The sequence below is a fragment of the Anabrus simplex genome, chromosome 10 (genome assembly GCF_040414725.1).
Source record: "Anabrus simplex isolate iqAnaSimp1 chromosome 10, ASM4041472v1, whole genome shotgun sequence".
Lineage (NCBI taxonomy): Eukaryota > Metazoa > Arthropoda > Insecta > Orthoptera > Tettigoniidae > Anabrus > Anabrus simplex.
In genome coordinates, this window is record NC_090274.1 from 92,419,573 (window position 1) to 92,432,649 (window position 13,077).

General features: G+C 38.3%; 1 protein-coding gene across 1 annotated transcript in view; it reads left to right on the forward strand.

Annotated features, from left to right (window-relative positions):
• The window catches only part of LOC136882066 (uncharacterized), a 30,213-nt gene extending 19,299 nt beyond the window's left edge, over positions 1–10,914 (forward strand). Inside the window, exons 4-5 of the mRNA XM_067154570.2 lie at positions 10,018–10,100; positions 10,791–10,914. Coding sequence (XP_067010671.2) covers positions 10,018–10,100; positions 10,791–10,881 — 174 coding nt within the window. The 3' untranslated portion in view covers positions 10,882–10,914. The remainder of the gene's footprint in view (positions 1–10,017; positions 10,101–10,790) is intronic.
• Positions 10,915–13,077: the final 2,163 nt, after the last annotated feature.

Genomic DNA, 13,077 nt, shown 5'->3' on the forward strand with positions numbered 1-13,077 from the left:
TCCGGCCTTATGGATCTTAGGTAAACCTGTCGCTACTGGCAGTCCGGGGTTCATGGTTATTAGTTTTGTCTTCTCTTGTTCTGTAAATAAAAATGACGTACTTTTAGGGTTGATTTTAGGAGATGTACCTTGTTGGATCGGGTCCTTTTTAGTCATACAGGACATGAAAAACGAAAATAGAAGACAACAATTGTTTTGATAGATACGAATACATATATAAAAAACTGAATATTTTTAATAATAACAACTATAACAACTATAAAGACTCATTAACAAAAGTACAACGCATCCTAGCGAACAAGAACAACAAAAACTTATCAGTATGAACCCTAAGATCCCAGTAGCTAGGGCATTGCTCAAAGTTCATAAAAAAGATCTTCCGGTATGCCCGATAATCAATTACCGAAATATTCCCATGTTTAAAGTCTCCAAATATATCCATAACTTTTTGAAAAAGCATTGCACTTTTAATCATAAGCAACACCTAAGAAACTCCATTGATTTGTGTGACATTTTGAATAAATTTAGCTTGCGTCCAAATCAGGTTTTGTGTTCGTTTGATGTAGTAAATATGTACCCGAATATTCCGACAGAAAAAACTGTTAATATTATTTATGACAATTTTTGTAGACACAGTGGCCTTAGTAAATTAGAAGTTGGTGAATTCATTATGATATTAAAATTCGTATGAAACAATAATTATTTCCCCTTTAATAATATAATTTATAAACAGAATGGATTAGCCCAAAAACAGCTCCTATTAGACAAAAAGCTCAACACACTTTAGGCTAATGCGAAAACAGAAAATCATAACCATTTAAACAATTTGATTGAGAAATTTCACCCTCCTGTTACAAATTTGTCAAAAACAGAACTAACAGAGCCGGAAAGCAAGATACTAGAAAAAGGTCCGAAACACAATTTGCTGAACACGTATATAATCAATGCCACTACCAAAATGATTGTAGAGTCAGAAGTAGCTGTTAATAAAATTCCCCCGGAAATGAAATTTGAGGTCAGATTGGATATTAGGAGAAAACTGAACAAAATCCATGTATCAAAAAGAACAACATTACCTACTAGTAACAATAGAAACCAGGAACATTTTGTAGATCGGGAACAGGTAATAAACCTCAAAAACAAAATTAAAGATAAGAACCTCATTATCACCAAGGCAGATAAATTCAACACGACAGTAATAATGGAAGAAACAGATTACACCTAAGAAACCGAAGAATTTTTCAAGAAGAGCTCTTTTACAGTGACTAAAAAGGATCCGACCCAACAGATACAACGTCTCCTAAAATCAACCATAAAAATACGTCATTTTTATTTACCATACAAGAGAAGACAAACTAAAAACTATGAACCCCGGACTGCCAGTAGCGAAAGCTTTACCTAAGATCCATAAGGCCGGCGTCCCCCTACGCCCCATCACCACTTATAGGCCAAGCCCATTGTATAAATTAACACAGTTTATCCAGAAATTTCTAGGAAAGAATTACAATTTTCTGTCAAATAAGTCTGTGAAAAATACCATTGAGTTAATTAAAAAACTCGATAATTTTGAAATACAGCCTTTCCACGCGTTGCATTATTTCGAAATAACAAATTTGTATTCGAGTATCAATACTAAGAAACTTTTTCCTATTATCCAACATAATTTAAATAAATATAGTAACTTCAGTAAATTCGAAGTCCAAGATTTCATGGAAATTTTGAATCTAGCAGTTAGAAATAATTTCTTCTGTTTTAATAATTGCATATATCAGCAGGATGGTTTGGCTATGGGGTTGTCGGCCTCAGGGAAATTAGTGGAAATATACATTGACTATTTAGAGCATACGACAATTAATAACATTAGTGACTTAACGAACATAAAATTTTGGGCCAGCCTTATAGATGATACTCTCCACCCTTAACAATTTAAACAATATTGATGCGCAGATAAAGTTTACTCTGGAATCTGAGTCAAATGGAAGCATAAATTTTCTAGATCTCACGTTAAACAGACTTCTTTCTTCTATAGAATACATGATTTACAGGAAAACGACACAGACAGCTACTACCATCAAGAAAGAATTTTTTTTCCATCCCAAAGCACACAAATGTGCTACCTACCACAGTATGGTAGACCGGGCATTCAGTATACAGCTAAATAAAGAAAATTTAAATAAAGAACTAAATACAATTCGCCTATAGCTAAATATAACGGGTATGATACTGCATTTATAGAGCGCAATATCAATAAACGCAAATATCGCTTAAATTCAACTTTAACTATAGAGAAAACTAAACCTGATCATTATTCAACCTTTAATTTCAATGAAGATATTTACAGCATTACAAATATTTGGAGAAACGTAACACTAAATTGCATCTCGAACTGATAACAGAAATATGGGCACCATATATAATACCAGCTCAATTAATAAAACTGATATTTATCAAAAATCAGGTGTCTACAGATTCCAGAGTCAAAACTGTGAGTCCTCGTATATCGGACAGATCGGGAGGAGCTTCAAAATCAGATACATGGAGCATGTAAATGGCATAAAACATAATAGATACTCGGCAGTCGGACAACACATTCAAGATTTCAAGCATACCTTCACTAACATAAAAGAGGGTAGAGGCTCTTATGAATGTAAACAAAGGCCCTGTTCTCGACGTTACTCAGGAATGCTTCATTCACTTGGAACAGTTCTTTAACTCCAATTCAAATATGAACGAAATCTCAGGAAAACTAATATTCTCTTTGATTTTCGAATTAAAGTCTTTAGATGTGTCGATCTTCCGAATAGACGGTCAATATTTAGCGCGATACACAATGCCCTATCACGTTACAAACCCCTACCACACTGTTCACAGGACCCACCTTAAACCCCTCCTCCTATCCTCTCCTCCCCAACCCACTCTTCCCCCTCCCCCTCATCCCAACCAGATATTACTTACCTCCCTACACTCCACCCGTCAGTATTAGTCCGTACCTTCTCACAAACTGTAGTTTCTCAACACATTGTTTAAGGTGAGCCACATATACCGTATATTACACACACTTTAGCTTGTCCAGGTCCATTATATTTTAATAATTACAATTCCTTTGTTTTGATTTCGCTTCAGGCTGATTGTAATCCTTAAGATTCAACTGGGTAATTTTAGTTCGCCTGTTTTACATCAGAAGAGAAGACGGAAAGGTAACCAATTACAATTCACAATTTCTTAGTTTATAATTTTATTAATAGATCATTGTATAATTTTAATGAACACAACGAGGCTTTCGAGACGAGTGTAATGAGATAAACTAAAGCATATTTCTTCAAGTTGTTTACAGGAACAAGGTGTTATCAACTAAAATTATGTTTTCACTTTGACAACATTTGAATAAGAATTGTCTTAAAGGACGGACAAATTATCACAAAAGATTCAAATGCAACCGTAAATATGACGTGATGATTTGAGTATTAGCACATTAACAGATCAACAAGAAGAGTGTATCAATTGATAGCTATAAGTTCTTGACTATTTTATTCAGCACACAGTGTAAATAATAAATTTTCATACGTTGATAACTCGTCAAAACGTTTAAATCTTTTATTGTTAAAAAACTATGAATGTATTAATGTATCATAACGTCATGTATTATCTTGTCCTTTCTCAGTTGTGTGACTAATGTATTTCATGACTGATGATGACTTTTAAATGTTGAAACAAGTACCATTATTAAATAAATGTTGTAAATAATAGCTTATACAACTCGTAATTTGCATTGGAAAGCTTGAACCTTAAAAATCTTATCTCTGTGATATGCACCTACCAACCTTACGTGTTCGCTCTCTATAGGAAAGGAGTGTTCCCGGCTTTGACTAGCGGCGTAACCGCAAGATAAACACAGCCAGTGCCTGTGCCCCATACTCCCTCAGTCCTGTTTGCCCTGTTGTAGTGTTCCGAGTGTAGTCTCGTTGTGAACGTGACAACATAATGGCACAGTGACACTATTTGGATCCCGTTTTGCCGGGTAGAATACTCGCCCGCCTGGATGCAGGCCAGACACAGACTGAAGTCGCCGTTTTCTTGAATGTGCCACAAAGTTTCATTTCCAGGCTTTGGAGACGATTTCGAGACACAGGAGATGTTAGTTGTAGGCCAGTACCAGGTCAACCAAGGGTAACCACCCCAGAGCAGGACCGATATCCTGGCTTAACCGCCCAACGAAATCGGAATGCATCTGCAAGACAATTGTCAGCGGAGCTTTCAGCTCTCTCAGGTGTTGCCATTTCCCGGTAAACTGTGTACCGGAGGCTCAGAACAGCAGGGCTCTTTGCCCGACATCCAGCGGTGTGCGTCCCACTCACTCCAGCACAGAGATGGGCCCATTTACTGTGGAGCCGTCAACATCGAAACTGGAGGCATGTGCTCTTCACGGATGAATCCCGCTTCAGTTTGCAGAACGGTTCCCATTGCACATTAATCTGGAGAGAACCTGGTAGCCGATACAACCACAGGAAAATCGTGGAACAGGACCAGTATGGTGGTGGTGGCGTCATGGTGTGGGGCGGTATCAAGTTGAATGGCCGTACGGAAGCTGCACATCTTCATGGGTGGTCCGAGGAACACCATTAGCTCTAGGAGAGACGGACATGAGGTACTGAGACCACTTGTTCAACTCTTCAGACGTGCGATTGTTCCAGACGTCCTCTTAATGGATCATAATGCCGGACCGCACCGCGCTGCTCTGATGGATGAAGTTGTGGCTCGGGGAGACATTCATCGCATGGACTGGCCAGCGAGGACTGCGGATCTGAAATGTATAGAACATGCCTGGGATGCACTGGGGAGGTGAATTGCATCCTGTCAGCCTCTACCAAGGGATCTCCAAGACCTTCGAATTGTCCTTTCGGAGGAATGGGTCTGACTTCCACAAGAGAGCATGCCACATAGCTGCGAAGCATGTGTGGCCATTAGGTGTAACCATACATCCTATTAACAGCATATTTTGTTGTGGAAGACGTTGCCAATTTTTGTTAGTTGTTGGCAATAATGTACCTTAACTATCAGAAGCTTTTAGAATTTTTTTGTACAATTTATGTGACATAGTGTGTGATTCAGCTTCCGTTTGTTCAGCAATCCGTCTGACATTCCTATCAGGTGTTATGGCCTCGATTATTGATTATGCTTATCATTTGAACACTAGTGTAGAAGTTTAACTGAACTTCAAAGAGTAATGTGCATGCAGCACAAGACTTATCACTTTCTAGTAACTAAAACTCCAAACGTTTATAGGTTGGTAAGGAACAGTTCTGTATGTCGATGTTCAGTTCAAATTGGCGGCGTAAGAAACGGTTCTGTAAGTCGGCGCATATGAGTTAATGCCAAGGTTGCTTCCTTCCCACTCCTAGCCCTTTCCCCCCCATCACTGCCATAAGACCTATCTGTGCTGGAGCACCATCAAGCAAGTTGTAAAGAGAAACTTATTGGGTTGGAACGTTAATAGTAGCAAATATTCAATTACGACTCATAGAAAAGATATGAATGTTATACCATGTTTTACCGTCCTTCAGAGTAGTCGCCAGCATTGTGTGCATCTTGTTACCAACGAAGTGGACATCATAGTATATCTATTGCAGCGCCTGTTATGTTGATAGTTCGAATGGAGCAGTTTACTGCCTGACCAATCTCTGGAACAGTTCTGGAGCGAAGATCCCGAAGTGGTTCCTTCATCTTGTGAATCAAGTCAAAGTCACAATGGATTAAGTCTGTGGACTATAGTATACGGTACAGCAATTCCCATCCCCATCGACCTAACAAATTAGCCAGCCTTGTACACTGTGCAGCCGTGCGTTGTCAGGGAAAATGTTGAGTAATATGCATTGACGGTATACTGTGGAGGAACATAGTGGATTAGGATAAAACCATCACAGTCATACATGATTATAAGAATAACTTTCACATGGCTGGGGTTCTCACAAACTCCCAATCTTTTTGCTTTCCCGTAATGATGGCATTATTTCGATCAGGATTTCAAGTTGTGGCTCATACAATTTAGCCCATGACTCATCCAGCAAAATGATATTGCATAAGAACACCTCTTCTTTGTACTTACATTACTCCAAATGGTTACGAGCAGCATCATATTGTAATAATTTCTGCATTTCCGTTCTAATATGAAGCACAGTCGTATTCGCTAACCCGGTGTCTTGGGCCAGCTCACATATCATATGACATCGTCTAGTGTCCATTAACATGGCAAGAATATGCACTTCTGCTTCACTGACACTAGGATGACCTAGCTGACACACATCTGCCACTTATTGGTGTCCCTTGTTAAAGACTTTTACCCACCGTGCCACTGCCCGTAAGGCTATGCAGTTTCTCTGCAAGCTTCTTGCCAGCTCACCCTAGGCTGTGTTCATTATGCCAGTTTGCATGCGTGTGATTTATGCCAGTTTGCATGCGTGTGATGTGAGGTAAGGTAGGTATACAACTAACGTGTGCTGTCAGTGACTTTATTAGATTCCATAGCATGGCGTCTCATCAGCACTGTTGTCACTCTTAAAATTCCAACCATCTTATCTCCCATACTCCAGTTCACTTTCATTTTCTAGAGCTAATTGTACGTCATTTCTGTTTTCATTCACCTGTTGCCTACTTAATCTTCATATGACCAGTCCATTGAAAATATATTATGGATATTGTTCCGGGGTTCCTGTGGAACAGCAGAGGTGAAAGAAGGTGCTGGGATGAATAGGTCTCAACTTACGAAATTAAAGTTAATTTAAAATTTAACAAAGGTTATATTTTCTTTTCGAGATCAAGAAATAACAAGTACAACAGGAACTCAGTTATATATCAACAAGATAAGAATGTACAATTACAGTTTATTAATGTATTTTGGGCTTCGAGCCCCAGATTCACAATCCCTGGGGAATGAGCCCAACTTTACTAATGAACAAGGTTCAACAAAGGGGCAGGACCCCAATCATGCTAAGGAGCACTAGCTCCCAATTACCAGTTAAGCCTGCTCGAGGCACAAAAGTCAAATTTAAGAAAGAGCAACCTGCTCTCAAAGTTTAAGCCAATTCAAAGGCCACTCCAAACTCCACTTTCAAGCTGCCCTTCGGGCACACAAGAACAGGGGTAATGATACCCAACCTACTGAAGCCTATTCAATAAAGAAACAGTTCAATTACATGGCCCCAAAATACCAATTTGAGTGGAGGCGTAACTTGCACTTCTAATACACCTTTCTTAAAACCTATTTGGCTCTAGGCCGCATACACAAGGGCTAATCCCATACTAAAGAGGTGACTTGTATGAGAAGACTTAATTACAATAAGAAAGGAAGAAACGGTTGTGAAAACAAGGTCACCTCAAAACAATAGGAGTGGGAGCTCGAGAGGGTTTAGCACTCTCTATCCCAATTTATAGTTAAAGAGACGGAATGTTATACCAAGTGTCTTTTACATTTTAAAGGAAGGTTACATGATAAAAGTTTCGAACCTGCCCCGAGGGTTAAACTTCTGAGCTAGCAAGCGAAGACGTTGTTAAAAGGCCATTACCTGATGGATGAACTGCCGCCTGAAGAAAGAGGTGCTTCCCACCCCCTGCTACATAATCACACTAAGAAAGATGTTACTGAAGTGGCCAGGAGACAAGAAAATCAGCAGTTTATATATCCTCGCGGAAAATTTGAGACGTTTCATTAATGCGAACCCACGCCCCCCTCAACTTTATTGGTTAGGATCAAGCAACACATCCATATCGGAGAAGACACACATTATTGGTCAAAAATTAATTAAAGAAATTTGGGATTGGCTAAATTCAAAACAAGCGGAAAGAGAAGGGTTATACTGCCAACCCAAAAAATGACTGAAATAAATTTAACAAAGAACAAACTTATGAACACAAAATTTCTAAAAAAAAACCAGTTCCTTCACTTTGCACCAGGGTGCACAATTGTAGTTCTTCAGTAGTGCCATCTAGAAGAGAATGTTCACACTTCTCACTACAGAGAAAACAAATATAAATAAAAAAAGACACAGTTCAGAACTCTTCAAAATTTACAGTAGTGACATCTTCTGAGAAACTTTAGAATTAACATGGTGGTTAAAGTTCAGGCTTCCTCCAGTAGAGGAGTTTCAACTGGCGCAATGTTTGAATTAGCTGCGCGGTGGTGTACCGCCCGGTACAGATATATCTGGAGAATTGCCTTTTTCCAGCATGTTTCTTCTCATGAAGTTAATATAGATTGTTGTTTAAAGCTTTTTTGTTGTGAACAAATGGGTTTGCCTTTCCGGTATAACATTTTACATTGAAGTTAATATGGTTTTACATGTGCTTCATAGCATATCCATAGATGCAGCTGATCCTGAAGAGACTCATCTGAGAATAATTGTGCCTTGATAGTTTCCAGGGAAGTGTAACCCATGTGGTTTGGTTTCTCGATATTTTTGAAACATTTGCTACACAGAAAATTGGGAGTTACTTCTCTTTTGCTTGTTGTTAGTTTCAAAATATACAGCATTAATTATGATCCTTCAACTGTCATTAGTAAGGTTTTTTTTTTTTTTTTTTTTTTTTTGCTAGGGGCTTTACGTCGCACCGACACAGATAGGTCTTATGGCGACGATGGGATAGGAAAGGCCTAGGAGTTGGAAGGAAGCGGCCGTGGCCTTAATTAAGGTGCAGCCCCAGCATTTGCCTGGTGTGAAAATGGGAAACCACGGAAAACCATTTTCAGGGCTGCCGATAGTGGGATTCGAACCTACTATCTCCCGGATGCAAGCTCACAGCCGCGCGCCTCTACGCGCACGGCCAACTCGCCCGGTTTAGTAAGGTTTAGATTGATGAATTCATTTGAATATTGCTCTATTGATGAAATAATCTATGACATTTAACTAAATTGAATCCTTTCACCTTTGTTAGAACTGTGGAAGGTTCACTTGTGAGGAAGCAAAGTGTAAGGTTTCTCTCCTTCAAAAAACCCGAGAGATAATATTAATCGAACATTGCATACAAAGTCAAGTTTAGACTACTTCAGTTGAATGATAATTTTAAAAAAAAGATTAGGCTGTTCTGTTCTTTTTTATAAAACATAGTAGGTTATTTTAAACTCTCTGAATAGAGTCCTTTTAAGACCAAACCAAAACCTGTGGCTCTACAGCTCTGATGAGCATTACCCTGTCAAGCGACCCCTGCTCAGCCTGCTGACTTACAGTTTATAAGTTGGTGTGTGGTGAGCAAAACAAATTTTCTTGGCCATTATTCTTGGCTTGTTAGACTAAGGACTCTACCTCTCTATCAATTAACAACTTCTTTGTTCTCATACAGCCTGACTGGACCAGCAACTAGCCGTCAGAGTCTGATAATAATCTCTGACTTGTCTGAGAATCAATTCTGGGGCTTCCGGGAATGCGGTGTACTTGCTATCCATAGAAAACACGGCCAGCATTGTCCTTTAAAATCTGAACTTAATATTGTAAGTCTATATTAATAAAGCCTTCAGATTGTCTAGAGTCAATGAAAAGTCCAACAACTGACTATTTGTTGCACAAACTTGAACATGGTATGCAAGATATTGACCTTTCTCATGTTAAAATCCAAAGGTTGTTATCTGACAATCAGTCATCTGTGGGAACACAAGAAACAAACAAGTGACCAGTTATTTAAGAACACATAATAGGATGAGCAGGATGACGGGAGGTTGTAGGAAGAGAAGAAAAAAATTGCTGAGATTATTGTTGTCCTTCAGGTTTTTCTTCTACTTTTGCTCCCTCTTCCAGTGCTCTCCTCTTTACCTTATTACGAGTTCCTTTTCTTGCTCCTATTCTTCATATAATTTTGTCTTGACACTTGTTTGCTTGTTTCCTTTTTACTTTGGAAGAATAAATTGATATTTTTATTGTGCAACTATGCAGTTTATTTTGTCAGCTATGTCATGTCTGTTTATAAACTTTTACTCTAGTTATCTCTTTACTCAACATTTCTTACTTTGTTTTGCATATTTATTCCTTACAGCCTTCCAGCAATATTAAGAATGAAATAACTGTAGATGAACACACAGTAGGTCAGTTGGTCGCTTGTTTCAAAGAAGAAGACAAGTAAGTACTATTTATCTTAATTAGATTTTACACCCCTTACCCTCGACAGTATGGATTTTGCTATTGATATGTTCAGTAGCTCCCTCTGCAGACAAAAGGTGGAGTGAAGTCCATGATATCCGAATATCTTGCATCAAGGCGAGCCCAGGTCCATCCAGATCATTCTCTAATTCTGTCTCCTCTACTTCATTCATGGTCCGAATTTGTTGGTTTGATCATGGCTCATGAGAATATTCCACTAAATTAAAATAAGTCAGCCTGTGGTATCTAGTGATCAGCAGGCCGCCTAGTTGGCACCACTCAGTGTCTGAGCCAGTACAATGATTATTAATATTACCATCCCAGTTCTTTTCTCCATATTGTAATAGGTGTTCTTGGGATGTCTGGTTGACCATGACTTTGCTGTTGGCCATTCTTGAAACATGACCAGTCTAGAGAATCAACCTTCTGTGTGTTAGATACTGTATTCTGTCTCCTTTCATACCTCTGTACATCTTTATGATTCTTCTTTCGATATCCCTATTTCCTTCATTAGTGACACTTCGCATATACCTTCTTTCTGTGATATTGATATATTTACTCTCGCCTTCTGTGGCTTGTTAAGTTTCAAAGCCATTACATATAATGGCTCGTATGATGGCATAGTAGATATTTATCTTGGTGTTATTAGGTACATATTTTTAAATCTAGTTGCAGGTGGAAGAATGACATCGAAAACCTGCCTGGAATCTTTCTTATATTTCAAGACCTAATTATTAGCAGTTGGATGACCATGTTCTGATGTACTCAATTTGCTTTCCAGACTCAGAATTTAGTCTGACCTTTGAAAATTTGATCTTGGGATCCAGTGGCTGAAAATCCAGCAATGATCCACAGTGGCTGGTGTGTTATAATCCATAATCTGTATTTTGTTTGTTCTTCTTCACCTCTATCACCTCATTCTAAACAGTGCTCCATGCAGTTTGGAGATATGAAAGTGTCTAAATGTCAAGTTTTTATTGATCTCCAACATTTAACTTGGCCTCCTGTTGCTCTTTCACAGTCTTTGTTCTTACATCTGACAGTGTAAGTAGTAGCTGATTTCTGCACAATCATGGGCAATGTATGGTACAAATGCAAAGCACCACTCACTCATCACAATATTTCAAGAATTATTAAATCAATAAAACTGAAATATGGTCATGAGTAACAGGTAAGCAACCTATTTTAGAAATGCATCTTGGTATAGTGAAATTAAGTGAGTAAACAAAGGCAAAAGTGGGGTTGATACAGATTGAGAGGTTGGCCTCGGCATCCTCATTGTTCAGGCAGGTGGAAAGTATGTTCTGGAATAGGTATGTTGGTGACACTGCCTCATGTCTGGCTGTGTTGAATGAAAGGGAAGGATTCAGATGTTTAGTTTAGCAAAAATGCAATTCTTGAATACTTAAATCTGCAGCTCATCACTTTAAAATAACCAGAAAATAGTTCAAGGTGGTGGCAAGCAGCTCCGTAGTGATACGAGTTGTCGAGTTTGTGTCATGCTTTTAATGGTATAAAGTGTAATAACATCCACAAAAGTAGTATCAAAGTACTGCTTGACAAACAGAGAATTGTACACAGATTTAGAAATTAATAAGTGCTTATTAGTAGTATCTAATTGTGAGATTAATTCTTGGGCATGGTGTAGACGTGAAGGTGTACAGTCCGCCGTAGGAATGGTTACTGGACGTCTGGGGGGTTTGAGGGTTACCGAAGAGAGCAAAGTTGCCAAACTGCCCGTATCATTTCCCCATTTTGTGATGTATTCAGTTGGTCGTAATGGAGATGTGGAATTGAACCCAGTACCAAACACAAAAGTCGCATTCAAATTCCTGTGTAACGAGTCATTCTAAACATCATGTGAATCAGCTATTTGTGACATCTACATTTTTTCACTCACTAGTCTGGAGGACATGTGCAATGATTAATACCTCTCTACTATAGAAAATTAACTCAGGGGTAAAGACATGGTCATTTTGGAAATGTAGTTCTCATCAATCGCAGAATCATTTTTTAACATTACATCAGGCAGTGTAAATAATGATGTTAGCAACTCTGAATATTGGACTGCACATAACAGGACAGTTACTGTGTTTTGATTTAGTGCTCACAGCCTGAAATATGTGAAGTGTAGACAGGCAGTTCTGGCCACTCTTCCTGCTTTAGACCCACCAGTTGTGTATGTTAGTGAATCCTGGCTAAATTTGTCAATCTATGACAAAGAAGTGATGCCTCAGTCGTACACAGTATTTAGGAAACCCCAGGTGGAGGAACACTTGTTGTCATGAAATCCGAATTCAACCATGTGCGCTTTGAAGGGTTGGAAACAAAGGCAGAATTTTATATTATAATCTATCATTTTCATGTGCGTATTGATACTTGTATTCACAGTTACAAAGGAAGTGTACCATCCACCTAATCAATACTTTATTATATCTTATTACTATGCAGTACCGGGTTCGACCTTCAAAGAGGTCATCCTCAGCTGGTCATGAGATTCAAAGGAAACATAACGTATAATTTACAAACATTACTACCCATACCTTATGAAGGAAGTCACATGATATGAGTGATAATATTAAAATATTATCTGTCCTCTGGTTTAAAAAACAAGCATTGATATTTTATGACATGCATACGTTACTTAAAATTCTGGTGTACTGTTAGTGAGTAACAGGTAATTTGTTAAAATACAATTTTTACACTTACAATGTTTATAGCATTCTTGAGGTACACTTTGGAGTTTAATTTATGTTAGTAAATCGTTGCATATGTGCTTGGTTATGTTTGTACCAAGCATTCCAGAATATTCCAAGATATGGATATGATAAAAACTAGTAGCACTCAGCACATTAAAATACAATGTTCTATAACATAAAATGTCACAGTATTCTTGTGGTACACTTTGGAGTTATATTAATGTTGGTAAAGCATTGTGTACATTCTCAGGTATGTT